We start from the raw sequence: 21,404 nt of genomic DNA on the forward strand, positions 1-21,404 counted from the left end.
GTTCAACTCTATATTTAGCCAGTGTCAAAACGCTCAAGAAAAAAAATTGTCAAAAGTAATTTTGTGATCCTTCTGACACAAAAAGCACACGCACAGGCACCCAGATAATATTGCACTCCACTTTGCAAGGGAGAAGTATTATGCTTTGCAGTGTGCCTTTTGTGAGCAGGCGCTTGTTTTGAACCGGCTGCAATAGGATTTTCCAATTTTGATTGATCGTGACAGAAAACGAGCTCCATAACCATGACTAAACTAAATGTCGCCTCTAAGAGCTGCAATATTTCTGAATCATTAATGAGTATAGAACAAATAACGGGGAAACACGCGGAAAGCCCTACCTTTAACTCTACTAGTTGCCAGCAATATTCTTGATCTTTCTGTTTAAACAAAAAAAAGCTTTCAAGGCTACCTGCTTCACTGCCGGTACATATTTTTATTCAGCAAAACTAACAATGCAAAATCATGCATTTGTCACATAAATGTCAGCTCCTTGGAAGGCATGCCATAAAAATATCCACAAATGTTCAACAGCTTTTGCAAATAAGGGGATTTTTCTGAGCTTTCCGTTATAGCAGTAGCAAGAAAATAAAATAAATTAAAAAATAAAGGTATTTATGTGTTTCTGAGCCGAGGAGGTCAGTGCCGAGGGGGGGATGCGGCAGCGCACCGTCCCCACTCCCGGGGAGGGTTTCCCGGCCCGGGGCAGTCTGTCCCTCACCCCGGGGGGGACAGGGAATTTCCTCCGCCCCAAAAACTTTAGCCCCAGCCTAATATTTTCCATGCCGGACCGTGAGCTCACGACGCTAAATCACAACTGGGGGCGGGAATGAGCGGTAAACCGAGAAGGCCGAGGGAAAAAGGGAGGGTGGAAGGGGAAAAAGAAAAAAAAGAGCCGGAGCAAATGAAAACCATCTCAGAGCAAGGTCGGAGGGCGGGCGGGAGGGGGTCAGCACGTTTGGGGGTGCCGGGCAGCCCCCAGGCACTGCCCCCACCTGTCTGTAGGGCGCTGAGCACCACCAGGAGCATTTGGGGCATATTATTAATTACTTAATGGCTCGGTCGGTGAGCGGGGTTGGCATCACCAGCTGGAGAGCGTGGCCCAGGCGCTGTCGGCGGGCCCCGCCGGTTGGGGGGTGATTCGGCTCGGCAAGGCTCAGCTCGGCAAGGCTCGGCTTGGCACTGCTGGGCCGGCTGCACCTGGTGCCCTCCCGCCCCTGGCCCGGGGGTCTCATAGCCTTTCCCTCTTAGCGGCCTCGGCGAGGGGGAGAGGGGAAATCCCGCTGCCCGCATCCCTGCCTGCGCCCCCGTCCTGCTCCTCTTCCCGCAGCCCCCAGCCTTTTCTCCGTCTCCTTTTTCTTGTTCTTTATATTTTTCTTTTTTTTTCTGTTTTCTTTTTCTTTTTCCTTTATTTATTTTTCTTTATTCTTTGTCTCTTTTTATTTTTCTTTATTATTTGTCTCCTTTTCTTCCATTTTTTCTTTCTTTTTTATTTTTCTTTTTCTTTTTTCTTTCTTTTCCCTCTTCATTTTGTACTTCTTTTCCTTCTTCCTTTTCTTTTTCTTCTTCGTTTTCTTTTTATTCTGATTTTCTTCCTCCTCCTTCTTGTTTTTCTTCGTTTTCTTTTTATTATTCTCTTCGGTTTTTTCTCTTTTTCCCTCTTCATTTTCTTCTCCTCTTCCCTCTTCGTTTTCTTCTCATTTTCTTCTCCCTTTCCTTCCCCACTATTTCCACGCACACACCCCTGCACCCGGCCGGGCCGGGGCGGACCCTCCGGTACAAGGCAGCCGCGCAGCCCCGCGGACATGTGGAGGACTCACGGGAGCTGCGCCCGGGAGGCGGGGAGCTGTCCCGCCGTGCATGATGCTCTCCCGCAACAGGTGCCCGGCGGAGGGGCCAGCCGGGGGCTTGTTTCTGCTGCGGGGTGCTGTATTTTTTTTCCTTTATACACCTAGAGAAAGCCTCTCCCAGCACCCCATCCCCACGGATCAGGGCTGCGAGCTGGTTGTGGTCACGGATGTGCGTGTGTGTGCGCATCACGGTAAGACACACACCTCCCCTCGCGCCTCGGGAGGAGGAGGAGTGCGCACAAACCGCGGGCACCCTCGCTCACCGTGCGTGGGGCCGAGCACGCAGGTCGTTAATTACCGTGGGCGCGGTGGGGAGCTCAGCGGACTGGTTCCGCGGCTTTTCCCGAGTGGTCCCAGCCCGCGGCCCCCTGGCCCATGGCTTCTATGGCCCCCCAGGGCCCCTGGCTCATGCCATCCCCCCCGCCCCTCACCGCGGGCCCGGCTGTGGGCTTGGGCACTCGCCCACCTGGGGGAAAAGACCCTTTCGCGGGTGGGAGAGGATCCCCCACCCGCTCCGAAAAAATCGTCCCGTTGGATTACCAGGGCAGAGAGAAGGACACCCGGTTTCCTCGGCCGCCTTTCGATCGCCTCCGTCCTGCAGCTGCCGGCAGCCGCTCCCGCCTCAGGCTGAGAACGGCAAACTCATCGCCACGGTGCCCCCCGGGGGCTGTAGCCGTGGGGGGGTCGGGGGGAGTGAGGCAAACACGGGGCGCCTATCCCTTTGCGATTTTCAGCTGCTTTTAAATCGATCCACTCGCTTTTTCCCGACGGCCGTTTTCCAATGCTCAGGCGGCACCGGCTGCTCCCTCGGGCGCGCAGGGGTTTAACCCCACGTCTCGGGGGAGGGTGGGGGGATGAGTGGAGGGGGGGGGCGGCCGGGTGGGCACCGCGTGGGGACTTCTCCCCGTGCCCGTCCCCGCAGGGATGCCGTGCCCCTGGCAGGAGACTCCGTTTGCCCCTCCTGCTTGCCGCTGCCCGCGCTGCCGGCGGGGGGACCGGACCCCGGGGGGGGTGGGCGCTGCCCGCCCGTCTCTGCCCGGCGCCGCTGCCCCCCTCTCCCCCCGACACCCCCATCGAAAACCCGACGAAGAGCATATTTTCGATGCGTTTTTCCTGTTTTCCGGATGTTTTCCTCCCCCCCCCCCGCCTTCAGTTGTTTGAGGGAAAACACTCACGATCTTCCCATCGACCTTTCTTGGAGGGGGGGAAAAAGGCCACAGAAATCCCCCAAACACTCGTCCCATCCACGTTGTACGAGGCTGCTATTATTTGGGTTAGAAAAAGGCGGATTTCGATGCCAGGTGGGCGGCGACGGGTTTGCCGGGGACGCTGGACGGGGAGGGGGTCCGGCCTCGGCACGGGTCACCCCCCCGCTGCTGAGCGCGGCCCCTCCCCACTGGGCCCCACCGGCAGCCGGCGGCTCCCCCCAGAAGCACAAGGACCCCCCCCCTTCTGTTCCCGGAGCCTCTGGCGATGTCCCCGCCCGTGTGTCCCGGCCGTCGGGGCTGGAGGCGGGGGGCAGGTGCCCGTACTGCGCCCCGGTCCTCGCGTCCGCGTCCCGCGTGGGAACGAGCGTGGAGAGGGACCTTCCCGCCTCAAGGTGGAGGGGGGGGGCTGGGGGAGCACGGGGAGCCCCACGGTCGACCCCGCTCCGCCTTCCCACATCCCTAAAACGGGCCGGGGGGCGCGTGGGGGGGGGCGTCCCGTGGGGCTACTGCGGGCAGCCCCTGCCGTGGCGGAGCGCTGGCCCCGTGGGGGCGGGCGGAGGGTGCCGTGTCCCCCCCCCCCCCAATCCCCCGTCCCCCCCGTCGTCCCCCCTCCTTCTCCGCGGCGGCCGCGGCCATTTAGGAACCGCGCCGGAGCCAATGGGCGGCCCGCGGCGGCGCCTCCACCGTGACGGCCGAGATTGACGTGTTTCCCACGTCAAATTGATCCCAAGTAGCGGCGGGGGCTCCCCGGGAGTGGGGAACCGGGCCGGCGCCGTCAGGACACCCCCGCCGCCCCGCCGCCGGCTCTCGCCCAGCCCGCCCGCCCTCCGCCGCTCCCCGGGCCGCTCTATGCCGGGCCGGCGGCGGCGGCCGGTGCCGGGGCTGCGGCGCGGCGGGCAGGCGGTGCCCCCTCCCCGGGCACTGGAGCGGGGCTCCCCCGCCGCCGGGCGATGGGTAAGCGCGGGCGGCCTCAGGGAGGGCTCCGGCCGCGGGGAGGGCTCCGGGACGGGCTCCGCGGGGTCGCTTGGCGGAGGGGAAGGGGAGGGGAGGCGGAGGGGGGGGAGCACCGGGTTGGGGGTGGGGGGGCGCCGGGCCGGACCCCCGCCCGCCGGTCGCCGGCCCCGTGGCTGCGGCGCGGCCCTCCGGGCCGTCGTGGCGGCGGGCGGGGGTCCGGCACGACGTGCCCGGCTGGGAAGGCGCTCGGCTTCCCCCGTCCTCCTCGCTTGCCTTCCTCCGCTTTCGCTCTGCTATCGTCCTTGGGTTTTTTCGCCCGTTCTCGTTGTTTCTCCATTTTTCTTTCTTTTTTCTCTGCTTTACTGTCTTTTTTTCGCCCCCCCCCCCTTTTTTTTCTGTCTTTCCCCGTCTTTATTTCTCCCTTTTCTCCATTTCTTTCTCCTTTTTTCCCCCACTTCTTTTCTCCTTTCTTTCTGCTTTTCTCTCTTTCTTTTTCCTTTTCCCTCTTTCTCATTTTCCTTTCATTTCCCCCCTTTCCTTTTCCCCTTTTCCTTTTAGTCTCTTTCCTCCTTTTCCTTTTCTTCCATTTTCCCCTTTCCACCTTTTTCTTTCCCCGCTTTTCCTTTTCCCTTTTATTCCCCTTTTCCTTTTCCCTTTACTGCCCTTTTCCTTCTTCCCCTTTTCCCCTTTTTCTTTTCCCCTTCTCCTTTTCCTCCTTTTTCCTCCTTTTTCCTCCTTTTTCCTCCTTTTTCCTCCTTCTTTTTCCTCCTTTTTCTTTCTCCCTTTCATTTTCCCCCTTCCCTCTCTCCTTTTCCTTTACCCTTTCCCCTTTCCCCACCTTCCCTTTTTTCCTCTTCCCCTTTTCCTCCCTTTCCCCGTTTCCCAACCCTCCCCTGTCCCACGCCCGCTTGCCGCCTAGACGTGGGGCCTGCCGGGCAGCCGGCGGGGGCCACGACTCGGGCGGCGGCGCGTCCCGGTCCCGCTCCCGGTCCCTGCCCGCCCCTGCCCGCCGCCGCCGGTGCCCCTCGGGCTGCCCGCCGGTAACGCGCCCCGCCGCAGAGCACCCGTACGGGGAGGTGAACCAGCTGGGCGGCGTCTTCGTCAACGGGCGGCCGCTGCCCAACGCCATCCGGCTGCGGATCGTGGAGCTGGCGCAGCTCGGCATCCGGCCCTGCGACATCAGCCGCCAGCTCCGCGTCTCCCACGGCTGCGTCAGCAAGATCCTGGCCCGTTACAACGAGACCGGCTCCATCCTGCCCGGGGCCATCGGCGGCAGCAAGCCGCGGGTCACCACCCCCAACGTGGTCAAGCACATCCGAGACTACAAGCAGGGCGACCCGGGCATCTTCGCCTGGGAGATCCGCGACCGGCTGCTGGCCGACGGCGTCTGCGACAAGTACAACGTCCCCTCGGTCAGCTCCATCAGCAGGATCCTGCGGAACAAAATCGGGAGCCTCTCCCAGCCCGGCCCCTACGACGGCGGCAAGCAGCCGCCCCCCCAGCCCGCCCTGCCTTACAACCACATCTACCAGTACCCTTACCCCGGCCCCGTGGCCTCGCCGGCCGCCAAGATGGGGGGACACCCCGGGGCTCCCGTGACGGCGGCCCACGTCAGCCTGCCCCGCTCCTGGCCCTCGGCGCACTCCGTCACCAACATCCTCGGCATCCGCACCTTCGTGGAGCAGACGGGTGGGTACCGCGCCCCGGCCCCCCCGGGCAGTGATCGCTCCCTCCCCTCCCGGCGAGCAGCTCTTGACATCCCCCCCACCCTCGCTTTTTTTTTATTTTTTAAATTTTTTTTTCCTTTTTTTTTGAATCACCGCACCCCGCTCCAGCAGGACGGAGCGGCGGGGCCAGATGCGGCGAGGCTTCAGACATCTTGAACTTTTTATGAAAAATGTGGAAAATATTTTCATAGGGATGATAGATTGCCGACCGCAAATTCGGAGCCCTGAATTTCCCTTTGCAAAGGGGAAAAAAAAATAATGGAAGGGGGTAAAAAAGGGGAAGAAAACAAATCAGGGGAGAGGAAAAAGGGGGGAAAACGCCACCTCAGAAAACAGGCACGGCGCTCTCCGGGATCCCCCTGAGAAATTGCCCTGGTTTTCTTAAAACCCATCCCGGGGAGGAGGACGGGAGGAGCGTCGCGGCCTCGAGCCCCGCGCCCGGCCCGGCTGCCCCGCCGGCTCCGGAGGAGGGGGGGACACGACACGGGGACGTGGCGGGGGCGAGGGATGCGAGTCCTTTTATCCTTCTAAAAGCCCGAGTAAATCAACCGCATGCGTTTCCCTCCGCGCAATCATTTATCTTTAAAATTCCGATGTCACTTTTATAAATCTCCTTCGTCAGAAGAAAAATTGGGCCTCCTAAATTATCGGATCATGGAAGTGAGCGGGAGGGGGGCACATGGCGCGGAGTCCCGGGCAGAGGGACCGGGTTCTGGAGGGGGGGACGGGACCACAGCCTCTCCCCCCGGTGGGGTACCAAACCAGGGTACACCTAATTTCGGCCGTCAAGACCGAGCCTTTCCCGGGTCGCCCCAGCCCCGGGGGAGTGGGAGGCGAGGCGGATCTGTTCCCCCCTGCCACTCCGCTGTCCCCATCGGGTTTATACGAAGAGGTACTTGCAAACCCGGGCTTTCCTTACTTTTCACCCCAATCCCCGCTCCGGGGGGACTAAACCTGGCCGGGCCGGGCCGCGGCCGGGTCGGGGTGGGGGTGGCGAGGGCTAACGCTAACGGAGCCGCCGCCCTCTCCTCCCCAGGGGCTCTGGCTGGCACAGAGGGGTCTGCCTACCCCCCCAAAATGGAAGACTGGCCCAGCGTGAACAGGACGGCCTTCCCCCCGTCCCAGGCGGTCAACGGCATCGACAAGGCTGCCATGGAAGGAGATATCAAATACCCGCCGGTAACTGCCGGGGAGGGCAGGAGGGGACAAGGGGGGAACAAGGGGGGGACAAGGAGGGGACAAGAGGGGGACAAGGGGGAGCAGAAGGGGAGGAGGGCGATTTTCTGTTGCTCCCATTACCCCTCTGCCCGGTTTCCGCACTGCCGCGGGCAGGCGGACCCCTGAGGGGGCAACCCCGATCCCCAGAGCCGGGCGGGCTGGTTTTGAGCCTGCACAACGATGTTCCCCTCGTACCCTGCATGTCTCTCTGTGCCTGTCCCCAGCCCGCCCCGGGGCTCTCGTCGGTGGGCGGCTTCCTCCCGGCCTGCGCCTACCCTCCCTCCAACCAGCCCAGCGTCTTCGGCGGGGCGGCCGGCGGCTACATCCCCCCGGGCCCCCCCTGGCAGCCGCAGGGCAGCCCCTTGGCCCACCACGGGCCCGGCGTGGCGGTGCACGGCGGCGACCTGGCCACGGCGATGGCGTTCAAGCAGCCCGGGAGGGAAGGTGAGCCGCGGGGGGGGATGTGGACGGGGAGCACGGAGGGGACGTCGCGAGCACCCCTGGTGCGGCGCGGGGGGCGGCTGCGGACCCCTCCGGGGCCTCGGCGAGGGCGGGAGAGGAATGGGAAAGGCTAAGGGAGTTCGTGCGGGTCCCCCCACCTTCAGGCAAAGGTTACCTCGCCGAATATTTTAATTATCTATAATATTTCCCCCCTCCCGTGTGGGCTCTGGGGCTGTCGGCCGGACTGGCGGCTGCGGCCCCCGGGATTTGCCATGCCGTCACCCATACCCTGGGCAGACCCGGTCCCATCTGTCCCCCCGCTCCCACCGGAGGCTGGGAGCTCCCCCGGTGCCCCCCGCCGCAGTATTCGATGGGTCTCGATCCAGCCCCCCTCCCCCCTCCCCCGCGCCCAGCACCTTCCCGCCCAGCCTCAGCCAGCACATCGGGATTATAAACTAGAAATCAGTTTTTATGTTCATTCGCACTCGTGTGCGCTGGAAATCGACAGGGAAGCGGGAGAATTTCGGTCGAATCCTTCGGTTTTCGTGTGTCCCCTCCTGGACAGGGGCGGTTTTCTGGGCGGAATTTGCGGGGTGCGGCGGAGCAGGGCCGGAGCTGCGGCTGTTCCCCAGGTCCTCCGAGTATGAACAACGATAAAAGGACATACTAACGGCATCCATCTTACCGGGAAGCCGTGCACAGAACGCAGAAAAGTCTCGACTAGGAATTATTAGTATGATAAATCCCCCGCCGTGGGGAGTACTTAAAGATAAACCCCCCATGAGAATCACATGGGTGTGATTTGAACGTATATACTAGAGGCTGTTGATCGGGACGTTTCTCTTGCTAATTATTTCGGTTCATTGACGGAAGCTTTATTTCCTCGGTAGGTGGTTTCGTTTTAAAAATCCCAACTCTCCTGTTCTGGGTATAAAATCCCCGTCGAAATATTTCTTCTTTTTCGTGGTGTTAGACTTCCTATTCGTTTTCACATTTGCAATTCATTTCCCACTTATCAGTCCATTTCTTTATTGCTGTTTTTTTTGGGGGGGGGTGTGTTATTTTTTTTGTGTTTTTGTGGGTTTTTTGGTGTTGGTGTTTGGTTTTTTTTTTTTTTTTAATACGACCCTTTACCATTTCTAACTACGACAACCTGCTGCGAGTCCCGAGGATGAGTTATTGCGAGTATTAATGGGTGAAAATAGATAATTGTAAACCAATTATTTGGAAAAATAATAAGGAAACGGGGCGCGAGAAAGTGAGGGAGAGGAAGGAAAGAAAAAGAAAAAAGAGAGAAAAGGAAAGAGAGAGAGCAAGAAGGAAAGAAAAAAGGAAGGAAAGAAGACAAGAAAACGAATGAAGAAGGAAAGGTGACCTGCCCTTAATTTAGTATATTTTTCTAGGTGTTTTAAGTGACTTGGAGCCTGAGTTTTCTGACTTGCCAATCTTCAAGCTGGCTCTGCCGAAAGGCCCACAGACTTTCTTTAAACATTTGTGGGTTTTGGTTTTGCGTGTTTTGTTTTGTTTGTTTTTTTCTCTCTTTTTTTCCCCTTAAAAGCTTTTTTCCTTTTTAATTTAATTCGGATCTGTTTTCTGGTTCCGTTACTTATCTGGGACAAACCAAATATCGGATTATCTGACAAAACGCTCCACCCAGCCCGGAGCAGGGGGGCTGGCAGAGGAAGGCCGGCCGCCCAGCGGAGGGGGGGGCACCGGGGCTCGCTGCTTCCTGGCCCCCGGTACCCGCGAGGAGGTGGGGAGAGGCAGAGGGAGGGAAAGGGACAGAGAGAGGGAAAGAAAGAAGAGAGCAGGAAATAAATAAATACGGAGAGAGAAAAAAAAAAGACAGCCAGACAATTTCACCCTCCAATTCAGACCTTTTCCAATTCACTGCCGTGATTTCCCCAGAAAATTCTCCCCGCTTATCCCAATGTCCGCAGCGGCCCCGGGACACTTGGCAGCCCCTCCCCACCCCGAAGGCCCGTGTGTGGACGGTGCGGGGGGATCCACAGGGCCTGGGCCAGCCTTGGGCTGTGCCGGGGATAAGCTGGAGCTGGGGAGAAGCTGAGCAGGAGTTTACCTACAGCTGGCAGGTTGTGCAGATGCGCTCCCCTTCCCCATGCCCCTCCCGGCTCTGGTGGGACATGTTCTTGGTGTGGCTGGAATGGGTCTGGGTTACCTCCCCAGGCAGATGTCGACCCCTGGCAATGACAGAGGGGCTCTGGCATCACCATGGTCCCTATCGCTCGGGGGATTGATCCCCATTTTCCTCTCTGTTTCCCCTGGAGAGGTTTGATACATGGAGTCTGGCAGCCCCTTTCAGAAGGGGTGGCTTTCCTGGGGACAGCTGCATGGGGGGCCCAGAGGGACAGAGCCACTCTTGGAGGGCTGTTGGAGGAGGGTCTGCGTGCATGCAGATGTGGGATGTACCTGGCAGCAGCGACGTGCTTTGGAGTCAATCCACTGCCTTGTTGTTGTCCTTTATTCCCCCCTCCTCTACCCTTCTTGCAGCCGTGGACAGAAAACCTGGCAGCCCTGTGGGGAAGTCTCCAGACCCTCTAAATTCCATCCACGGACTCTCTATCCCAGCATCCTCTTCCTAGAGCCACGGAGCAGCACTCTAGGGACAGTGACTCTTGGAATAAGAACCTGCAAACTGTAAAAGGAGCCCGAAGTGCCACCAAACTGTACCCGAAGTGCCACCAAACTGTACCCAAAGTGCCACCGCCTCCGTCAGGTGCCTCTGGGGATGAGGAGACAGCCTGGTGACAATCTCCCATGGCAAATCGTTGCGCTGGGGTGTTCACTCACACTGCCCAGAGGGACACTTTACCTCCATTGGATCAGAAAGGGGTGACAGAAGAGACTCAGTCTTCCTTCTTTATTTTGTCTTTTTTTTTTTTTTTTTTTCTCCTCATTGCTTTCAGTTTTTCTTTCTCCTCCTCATGTCCCTGAAGACCACTGGATGCAGGGCAGCAAATACCTCTGTCCCCAGCCATCACTTGGAGCGTCCCTGGCTCTGTCCCAGCCCAAGGGAGCCTGTTTCCTCCAGAGAACAGTTTCTGGCTTCCCCAGGCTGCGGTCAGACAAGCTGCGCGATGAAACCCTCTCCGTCCCAGCCTTCCAGTGCCTCTGCCCCGGAGTGCAAATGGACCAACATGCCACAATGTTTTACGATATATTTTTATAATAACAAACCTTAATAAAAAGTGACTACCGTGGGCACATGCCACTGACCTCCTTCCCTCAGGATCTGGCTGAGCACCATGGCTTTTGCCGGTATCCCGCAGCCTCAGGCAGCATCTGCGGGTTGCCTGTGAGTGGCAGAGAGGTGGGATCTCAGGGGCACTTGGCTGGGAGGAATTGCTCTGTGCCAGGTCTGGATTTGTGCACCTACCCACCCAGGGGGGGCCTGGTGTTGCTGCAAGCGCATTGCAGCCCTGCTCCCCGTGCCTAATTGTGCATGCAGATTTGGTGTTCCCCTCCATCAGGGGGGCCTGTGGCCCCACTGGATGACTCCTGATGTTACAGGCCAGTTCTGGACACAAGCGGGGAGGTGGGCAGACACCCCCCAGCCCCAGGCTGGCTCCCACCTACCTCACCTGGCCATGGGTGAGTGGGGGGCTGGCAGCAGGGCTGCCCCTCGCAGCCCACCCACTGGCGTTCGTTATCCCCCTCCTGTCCAGCCGTCTGGGGCGCGTTGAGGATGGGCTCCGCTGGGCTTTTGCATTCCCTGCCTCCACCAGCCGCTGCCATTGGCTTCGGTCCCTTCATTGTCTGAAGAAGGGGAAGGTCCTACAGCTGGGCAGGGAGGAAATATCCTGGCAGGAGAATACACGCCTGGGTTTTTGTAGAGAGTGTGTCTTTGTGGGAGGGAGCGAGTGAGAAGGATGCCAAATTTGACATCCCACCCCAGGAAATTATTTTGCCTTCAACCTCGGGGTGGCAAAGTTCAGTTTTGCCTCTGCTGTTGCAAAGCCTCCAGCTAGTGCTGGTCTTTGCAACTGACTACAAAGTACAGGAGGGAAAAGAGGGAATTTTAAGTAGGCAAGATCTGCCGCCAAACTGCCACTGACTACATGCTAAAGGATGCGAGGACGGACGAGTCACCTGAAACAGATGACTAACACCTCTGGCTAGTCTCCTGCCAGGTTTATCTATTTAAAGTTATATTTTAGTATGTGGCAGAGCAGCTTTGGAGAAGATGACTGACAGCAACACTCTTAAAGCTGGAACGCAGCACACATGGCCTTTCTGTCTGCCCCAACACCACAGCAGCTGGGGAAATACAACCCCTCCCAGGGAAGAGGGGAGCATGGGGACAGCCCAAACTGCCTTTCTCAGGACTCTGCTGGTCTGGGAGGTCAGAGGAGCCCTTCACATCCCCAGCGCTGAAACTTTACTGCTCATGAGCCTGAAGAAACTTGTCTGTCCTCTGTATAGGGCTCCCCAAAAGCTCTTCTGCTGGGGAGCTGGGAGAAGCCAGTTCCCCATGCTGAGCTCCTGCACTGTGGAGGGGTCTAGGTAAATGGGAATGCCCACCACCAAGGTGGCAGCCCATTGTAAAAAGGGGGAAATAGCCTGAGAATATCATGCTGTGTCCCATAGGCAGCTGTTCTGTTCTGCCAGCCGTGTCTAGCCCTGCAGCACCTTCTGGTTCCTAAAGCCCTTTGGATGCTTCAGGGTTGGATGCACCCTAAACCCACCTGCCTCCCACTGCCCCATGTTCATGCTGGTACTTGCTGTTAGCTGGGTTTGCAGCTGTTGTGTGGGGATCCAGCTGTGACCCCTCTTCTCTCCCACTGAGATGGGACAGCACTCCTGCACTCCGCAGAGACGGGACCAGGGCTCTGATGGATATCTGGGATGAGCGAGACATGAGGGCTGGAGCTGGACCAAGATGTAGCGCAGAGTCTGATCCTTTTAATTAGTGTCCTGCTGGGATGGTGCACGAGTGCCTGAGTTATTGCGTTCCAAATCCATCATGAACCTGCCAAAACCGCTGAATAACAACTCGATGCTTAGCATCCGCCACAGCCCCGTGGCAAAGATGTCCTTTCATAAGCGCTTGCTGGGCACAGGTGGCCAGAGGAGTGCTGCACGTGGGCAAGGCCCTGCACCCCAAGCCTGGGGACCCAGCCTTGAGGCTGAGACTGTTGGGGCTCTGTCCATGCCATGATGGGATGCATCACGTCCCACAGCCCCATCCCTGCGATGTTAGCACACCTCGAGTGGAATTTGCCACCAGAGGGAGACCCTATTGTTCCACAAACATGTACCAGCAGCTGGCCGGGCAGCCTCCACTTTCCCAGCCAGGATTAGGCAGACACGCAGAGCGTATTCTCAGCTGCAGCACAAACCTGCTCTTCTGCAGGTATTTAGGGCTGAGGTGTCATGAAGAACTGCCATGACAATCCATGGGATGCTGCTCAAAGCAGAATGTTACCCATGCTGGGTAACAGCAGAGTGGCTTTCGTGCAGTCAAGTGTCTGGTTTCTGTTCTTTTCTTGACTGGTTGACTGTCAGTAGCCTTTATTAAAAATGCAATTTTAACTACGATTAGGGAATGGACTTTCTCATTAAAAAACCCCACCTTTTTGGGGATCATTTCAGCCAGTGGATTTAACTCAGGTCTTTGGAAGCTGGTAGCTGTCTTCCTTTCCCCGCTGTGATTTGCTGTGAGAGAGGAGGTTTCACAAGGAAGCTGTGGCTCTGTTATCCATCCTGACCAACGTTATCGCAGAGCTGGATGGGCTTCATTTGGGATCAGCTGCCTGTGTGCATGCACAGACATGCACAGATCTGCAGCTGCTCACCTCAAAGCCTGTCCCCACACCATTTCCCTGCCTGGCAGCATTTCTGGTGCAGGCAGAGCAACTGAAAAGCAAGAACTGGTGGCCTGTCCCCATGCAGATCTGCTGACGCCTGTTGAGGCAGGTTGAGGACATCACGGCTGGGTGTCCCCAGTGAGGAGGGTTAAGAAGAAACCTTGATGGGTGGGAAAACACTCTTGGTAGCTGCGTCCCCCCAGGAGCAAGCCCCATGCTCCCCCCTCACCTGCTGCAAGAATGCGAGCCTTATGACACAGGCTGCATCTTGTTGGCTGTACAAACACCCAGATCAGCCCAGCCCAGTGAAGGTGGGACAACTGGACTTGGTCTGAGCAGAGGCCTCTGGATGACTGATGCGTTTAAGAGCACAAAACAGAGGTCCTGGTGCAGGTGCTAGCAGCAGGGCACAATGGCCCAGCAGCAAGAGATGCTACTGAGGTTACTGGGCACGCCCAGTTAGAAATTTAGACATTTCCAGTTGGAAATGGGCATGTCTTTCTCCAGTTAGAGGTCCAGGATGTTTGGAGATCAAACCCTGGTCTGAACATCCAAACTGAGGAGGGGAAAGCCACCCCTGCCCAGTGCTCAGCCTTTCCTTCCTGTGTCTAGAGGTAAATTGGACTGATCCAAATGCACATGGCGTGCAAGGGGAGCTTAGAGGGTCTGGGGGGAACGTACAGGGGGTGGTAGAGGGACTGGATGTTGCTGGAGGTAGATAATTCACACTTTGAAACCTCCCCAGAGCTATAGCTAATACAGAATTTTCTCATCTTGCAAGGATGAGGACCTACTGAAGTTGAGAGGATGGCTTGTTGCCTTGCTTGCTCCATAAAAAGAGACAGGAAGAAGATGACATTTTTGACTGGCAAAGGAGGGCTGTGGCCACTCTTCTGCAGCAGCTCTGCCTGGCTTCAGTCTGGAAACCAGACTGTGCATATGCAGGTCAGTTCTCCAGTGAAAGAGCAACCCCCAAAGTGCCTAGTGTATGGTTGATGTGCTGGGCTTTTTGCAGCCTGCTGCTGGCCAGGAGCTGCCTGGCACCCCCGAGCCAGCACTGAAGGGCAATCGCTTCTCTGTCAGCCAATTTTCAGAGTTTGACTGCAAGACTGCTGACAGCAAGGTGTTATTCTGCCTTTTGGTGAGGTCCTGCCTTTAGGCCAGTGGCCATGTGGAGAATCCTCAGGGGAACTCCATGCCCACCCCACGCACTTCGGTTAATCCATTCTCCATCAAAGAAAAATGCTGGGAGCAAAGACCCCACATAAATCCCAAAATAAAATCAGTCTCTTAAGCAGGGTGACATGAAGTGCTGCTCTGCCTCTCCATGATCCAGACTCACAGCAAATTCCTCTCTGCGCAGGCAGACTGACATAATCCAGAGAAAATTGGACTTGATTGGAGCGGAACTTTTTGAGTTTATCAGAACAAAGCTAGAGGGTGGAAACAATCCACTCTGACACTTTTTCAGCGACAGTTTTGTCAAAATCAATACCATCCCTTGGAACATGTCAATTTTGATGAAATGGCATTTTCTGACAGAAAAAAATGAGGTTGAAACTGTTTCCATCAGCTCTACCTGCCCCATATATCTTTAGCACTGTTTTTGAGAGCACGGAGCAGGATGGAGAACATTACAGACCTCGTTCAAAGACCTGCACTTTGTTACTGGAGACTCGCTGGTGGAATACATATTTATTTTCTTTTAGCATGTTAAGAACGGTAAAGATTTAAAACCATTGCTCTGGTTAGAAAGAAGCCATGCCATGGAAGTGGGGCTTGCAGATGTTTGGCATAAGTACAGGCTGTGGCTGTTCTCACAAGGTCTGCCTCCCCATTGCCTGATGCTTTGAGCTGTCCTCTGCTGCTCTGGACAAGGTCCCCACACGTCCCACCTTGCTCTAGTTTATTTGTCAGCACAAGGAGCAGCCTGGAACAGGCGCTGGCTGAAGGAGAGGTGGTGCCCTCAGAGATCAAGCGATGCTGATGTTAGTCCAGGAAAGAATAGATCCCCTTCATCCTGCATAACCCCAGGTGTCCCATGTCGGGGCTAGTCAGCCCAGGTCACCAGCAGCAGGTGACAGTCAGACTTTTGCTCGTTAAGAGCCAAGTATTGATGGGCTCAGAGATCCATCTGCCTCCCTGCTCTGGCTCTGACCGCAGCAATGGTGTGTATAAAGGTATTTATGGGAGAATAAAGTATATAAAGGATATTTATGCACACATACATGCACACAGATATACTTACATGCATATATATACATATACACATATATGGACACTAAAATGAATGCATCATGGACAGCCTGTACTCCAGACCTGAACCAAATGAATAAATCATATACACATATATACATATATGTGTATACATATACCTATGCATATGCATATATATACGTATATGTGTATATACACCTACAAATACACATACACACACGTATATACACATATGCACACAGACCCAGTCCCTGCCTATGCCAGCTTGTGACAATCCCTGTGCTTGACTCTGCGCACTTTGGGTCTTCCCGTTGCACCAGCAGGAAAATACAGATGATCTTGGGAAATAACCAAAGAAGAGAAACTTTAGACTGAAGACACATATTTGCTAAAACTGTTATTTTCTAGACTGTAACTTCTTTTGCTTATGAGGAATTTTGTTAGGTACCTTCTCTGCAGCATCCTGGTTTTTTTGTGTGACAGTGTTAATAACTCACCCTGGAAGGCCATGGACACCTGGTTAAGGAGTGTCGTTGGAGATCACACTGGCCAAAGACCTGGCCCTGAGACAGGGGTCAGTTTTCAGTAAAAACTAGTTACCTTTGAAAACAACCTACATCATACAGTTTTCAAAATTGTATTGGTTCAAATGTTTTGGGTTCTTTGTAACTAAATCCTCATCCTCTAGAGAATTTACAGGTGAACACATAAGAACAAGTGCCCAGTTCTCACTGGCTCACAACAGAAGCTGCAAACCAAACCATCATTTGCAAATTTATAAACCTTCCCACAATTGCTTAAGTAGCTTTTGCAAAATGGGAATTTGATTCCCACATCACTCAGGCACTTCATAACATTTCCTTTTGATAAATATCCTTTTGGGCACTCAGTTTGCTTGGTTTAGGTGGGGGACCAGACTGGACCCAGCCTTGCCCACCAGTAGGTTGCCACTGGTGCCAGCTGTCGTGGACACCTTCCCCGTAACCCTTCTTGGCTGCTCACAGCCCATGGCCAAAGCAGAAAACATCCCAGCTCAGCTCCTCATTTTGCAGCTTGCGATGCCCAATAACTGTCCAAAGCCAAATGAGTCTTCTAGAAGAGCCGTTGATTTATTGAGAGGGTACTGAGGTTAGGAGCCACTAGTGTAATGGTTAACTCTTGCACTGCCAAGACTTTCTGGGGAAGCATCCAGATCTGGTAGGTCTCTGGGCAGAGCCTAGGAGCTCCAGAGTAGGAGCTCAGCAAGGTAAATAAAATAAAATGGACACTAAAATGATCACATCATGGGCAGCCTGAACCAAATGAATAAATCAGTTTATCTTCCCCAAGAAGACCATGTGCCGGCAATTTTCATCCTCCTCCCAGGCAGTTCTCTCTCCCACCCCTTTGGTTTGTGAGCTCAGCTAGATTGCAGCCAGACCACAGGTAAAGCCCTGCTGGCACGTGTAGCCATGCCTCACAGTCTCCAGAGCTTTCTACTCATCAGCTTCTCACTTCTTCATCTCCCTGCGCAGTAACGAGGCTATGGCAGATGTGTTTCCCACACCAGGGGCTATCCCAACATATCCCTGCCCTGACAGTCACCCAGTCTCATTTGAATTGCCTTAATTAACAGCAAATACATTTGACAGGGGGAGAACCCAAACATGTGAGGTGATGAAATCTAGACGTGCCTCAGACAAGCATTGCTAAAAACGCTGATAGTCAGGGACGAGCTTTACACTACCCAGGCTGGGTTACAGCCCGTAAAAGCTCATGCCTCTGAAACCTGGCCCCCGCTGTTGGATTCCTCTTCCTTGGGCTGTCCATCTCCCTGGCAGCTCCGGTTACAAACCCACCTCCCATGTGCTTGTGCCGGCTGCTCTCTGCCAAAAAGCCAATGCCTTCGTGTAGCGAGCAGGATCTCTGCCTCACTTCAGGCAATCCACCTTTGGCATCCCTGCTTCAGTGTCCCCACGGTAGTTGGTTTTGGTAAGGGATTTGTCTTGGACAGATATCTTGGATGGCTTTGAAGATTTACAGCTGCCTTAAGCTGTTTCTCTAACTGCCACTCGACAAAGTCCTCTCTGGTTTTGGTCCTGGCCCGTGACAAGAAGCACCAACAACATGTACATGTAGATGCTGGTTGTGAAGCAGCATCTGCTGCCGTGTGCAGTGGATTTAACCTTCTGTCTGTCCCCTGCTACCATTGCTCCTGACACTCCAGGTCTCAGCAGCAGGACGAGGCTCTTCTTCAGAGCTTTGCATAGCAGCAATACACTGGCCAACACCTTATCACCTCAGCTCCTTGGAGAAGCCAAAATCCAGCTTCCTCACTGCTTCTGAGCAAGCTCTCAGAAGAGAGGTCTGGGTGAAAATCTAGCCTCCTTGGATGCCAATGGGAATATTGACATTAGCTTGAGGAAATCCAGAGTTTTCCCAAGAAACTGTGGTAGTGCATGTCACCCCAAGGAGATCCTTCGCCTGGTGTCTGCTTGCTGAGCTCTGTCCTTCCTTATGGGGCAGAAATCCCCAGAGCCCTCAGCTCTGTTGATATAGTTCCTGTATGGAGCGACACAGCATATTGCTGGACCAGATGTGTTACCCAGAGTCCCAAAGGTGACCGCGATAATCTCTGCAGTTGTAATTCTGCTCGTGTAAACCCCAGCTAACATCGGCACCTAGTACAGCTGCAATATTTATGTTGCTTGCTTGGTATCCAAGACATCCGGTCTGATAGCGAGAGGCTGGAGAACAGGCTTTTATTTCCTGGAGGTGCTGAGAGACATTTATAACATGAAGCTTTAGAGAGAAGGTAACTACTAGCATCAAGAGTCGGTCTGTGGTGTGTGGAGGTCAGCAATCACCTGGGCTCGAACCAAGCATGGCTGCAAATCCGCCATGTGCATTAGCCTTTATCTGAACGCTGTAGTTATGGGATCTGAAAGATTTTTGTAGGCTTTTTTTCCTTTGCTGCAGGCTCTCTGGGACTGTGTACACACCAGGCACACATCAGAGTTCTGTCTGCTGCGGACAACTAGAGAAAACACGATTTCCTCCCTGGATTCCAGGGTGAAGATGCAAACCGCTCTTTTCTTCATGATTCCCCAAACATATAAGCCCCAGACCTTGCTACAGCAGTGAGGTACTCACAGAGGTGAGCCAGGGCTGCATTGCCCTACTGCAAGGGAACCGCCTTGGGGCTGAGGCAGGATTCCTGCAGAAAGTGAGTTGTGAAGATTGCACTCGATAAGAAGGTGTTTTCCAGAAAAGTGTTGGTTTACAATTTTGCATTTCATTCTTTTTGGACCCTTCCCTCCCCAAATTGATTGATTCAGGAGAAGAACTAAAGGGGAGCAGCAGTGTCAGAATTTTGACAAAGGCTCCCCTCAATAATTTGTAGAAAGCTGGTGACGATAAACTGAAGGAAAAAATTTCCTGAGCCCTAAGTATAGCATTACTCAGCCACCAAGGAGCACTGTGGTTTTTGGTCTCCTTTCAGAAGCATTGTGTGTCAATGGATTTTGGAACAAGTTGGGGAAGAAAGATCAATGACTTTCACAAAGATGGCAAGTCTTCTGTTTCTTGACTTGATACTACAGATATGAATGTAATATTTCCCTTGGGGAAAACATACCCCCTCCCTCCTACCCCCCATCCTGCAGTATAAATATGAAAGTATTTTTTATCACGAAGTTATATTAACCTGGCAAAGATGACAAAAGCCTTCACTGAAGCTCTCCCAGAGATAGCACTGTTTTGGCATAAGGTTCTCAGAAAGTGATGTCATCTTGAATTTATATGCCAGAGTTTTCCCTTTCTTCTTCAGATTTGTGGCAATGTCAAAGTTCTTCTCTAGAGCAGATCTGGTTTTAATATTTCATATTTACGTTTTTCATTTTGGGGCTGGCTGAAACATCTTTTGGTTTCAACCTTGCAGATGCTTACGCACATGTGAAGCCCTAAGCTCTTGAAGAGTTTCTTGAAGAACTGAGGGGCTAATAGAGATTACTTCTAAATCTACATAGAACTAAAATTTTTTTTAAACATGAAGATTACAGAAATCTGTGTAGCTTCACTGAGACAGTGAGGATGCATCTCTTCTCATGAGTACAAGATCTAACAGCAGGTACTTTAATTTTATTATAAAGAATGTTTCTGACAAAGGTCTAACAGATTTTCCTTCATGGTTGGTAAAAGCCAGCAAGAAAAGAGCAAGAAAGTGTTACTTAGCGTGTAAAATTTCACATAGTCTTGAGGGGAGGATGAATACAAGGCTCCATGGTTGCTGTAAACTACAAGGCAGGTCTGCTCTGAGCACAAGGATGGCTTTGGAGGTTCAGAAAGCAGATCCACCTGGGCAGTCCTCACAGGCGAGCACGGGAGAAGGTTGAAGGAGAGCCCTGTACCTCAGATTGCTATTAAATGCCCTTAAGAGCTGTGCTGTTCCCTGCCCACTCTCCCCGTAACACCAAGGCAGGGCTATGTGACTGTGTGCCATTGCCAAGTGCAGCACACAGCAGCCAAGCCCTGCCTGCCTTTGTCCTTGGTGATGCTAATTTGGGCCAGGCTCAGCCATCAGGCAGCTGGTTTTCATGAGAGGTGTGAAAAAGGAGATCTCCCTGAGACCACTTGCTCAGGCAAAAGGGACTGCGATAGCCAGAAGGTCTTCGCGCAAGGAAGGGAAGGTGGGAGGGACTGATGGGCAGGGTTGGTTTTGTAAGCCTTGGGAAGTGGCCTTAAAATAGTCCCTGCTTATTTCTTAGGAGCTGTAATTGCCTCTGCTCTGACCCAGTGCTGTTTCTGTGCCCCTTCCCACAGGGAAGACCTCGCTTTGCCAAAAAGGAGGTCTGGCCAGCTGATCCCAGCTGCGGTGGCCTTGGATGGACCTGCCAAACCTCATGCACTTACATAAAGTCCCAGGGCCACTCCTGGGGTGTGCAACACCCAAGGGCCAGCCACGGTCTGGCAGGCTCTGATTGCACACATGCCCTGTGGGGTGGTACCTGCCAGAAGAGGACCACCATTTGCTGTAGCTTTCTTCTGATCCCACTTGACCCCCAGAAGAAGACAGCAGGCTTGTAGAGATGTGCAGGGCTTAGATCCAGAGGTCCCTGTGTTGCAAGCAGCAACACCAGCTTCTCACACTCCTTGGGCTGCAGTGGGAGAAAAGAACTGGGCGCACAATATAAAACAGGGTGTGACCCAGGCTACTGTGGACAGTCTTGGTTGCAGTTGTGTTGTGCCATGAACCCTCATCCCTTTTCTGCAGAAACACTACCAAGACAGCGGGGTATTTGTCTTTTTTCTTCTCTGGGTTGCCAAAGAGTCATATTTTAAAGTTAGAAATACTTGTCAGCATCCTAGTATGACCCTAGAACCAATGATGCAAATATGACAAGAAATGAGGTCAGATTACAAGTGGGGCCACTTCAAAACCTCTCCTGGAAAACTGGAGTTTTGAAGAAAATGAAGTATGCTGAAAAAACCCCACCACCCAACAAACTGCTTCATATTCTTCTTGAAAGTGAGAATAAAATATGCTCTGTCAGGAACTCGATCTTCTCCTTGGCAGGAGAGTGTCATGTATCCTGCCTGTGTGCATCCTCACGCACACCTATCACCTTTCGTAGTCACCAGTGGAGTCAATTAGTGACCTCCAAAGTCACCGAGCACAAGCCACATCTCTCAAAGCTCTACACCTGGAGTCTGCAGCGGAGATTCCCGTGGCTGTGTAGGCTTGCAAAGGCACTTAGAGTTTGGCAATACGTACATGAGGACTTCCCAACCTGGGTCCTGGGTGGCAGGATGGCCTAGAGATCACCAGTGAGTCTGAACATGAAGGTAGGAAACTGCTAACAGTAGCCACAGGTATGTCCATGAAAGCATGGTCTTACCAGTGGTTTGCTGAATTTCATCTGCCATTTTACTGCTGGGTTGTTCCCAAGATCCTTCTGTGGCTTTTTGCGCAGGCATTTGGTTTTG

The 21,404-nt window shown here is 54.2% G+C and overlaps 1 protein-coding gene across 1 annotated transcript; it reads left to right on the forward strand.

Annotated features, from left to right (window-relative positions):
• The first annotated feature begins 2,701 nt into the window (after positions 1-2,701).
• On the forward strand, positions 2,702-9,998 carry PAX1 (paired box 1). Its single transcript, XM_074820498.1, has 5 exons — positions 2,702-3,447; positions 4,929-5,698; positions 6,773-6,915; positions 7,179-7,398; positions 9,907-9,998. Exons 1-5 carry the CDS (start codon positions 2,702-2,704, stop codon positions 9,996-9,998), a joined length of 1,971 nt encoding a protein of 656 aa, XP_074676599.1.
• The last annotated feature ends 11,406 nt before the right edge of the window (positions 9,999-21,404 follow it).

This window comes from Strix aluco, chromosome 3 (genome assembly GCF_031877795.1).
Source record: "Strix aluco isolate bStrAlu1 chromosome 3, bStrAlu1.hap1, whole genome shotgun sequence".
In the NCBI taxonomy this organism is placed as follows: Eukaryota; Metazoa; Chordata; class Aves; order Strigiformes; family Strigidae; genus Strix; species Strix aluco.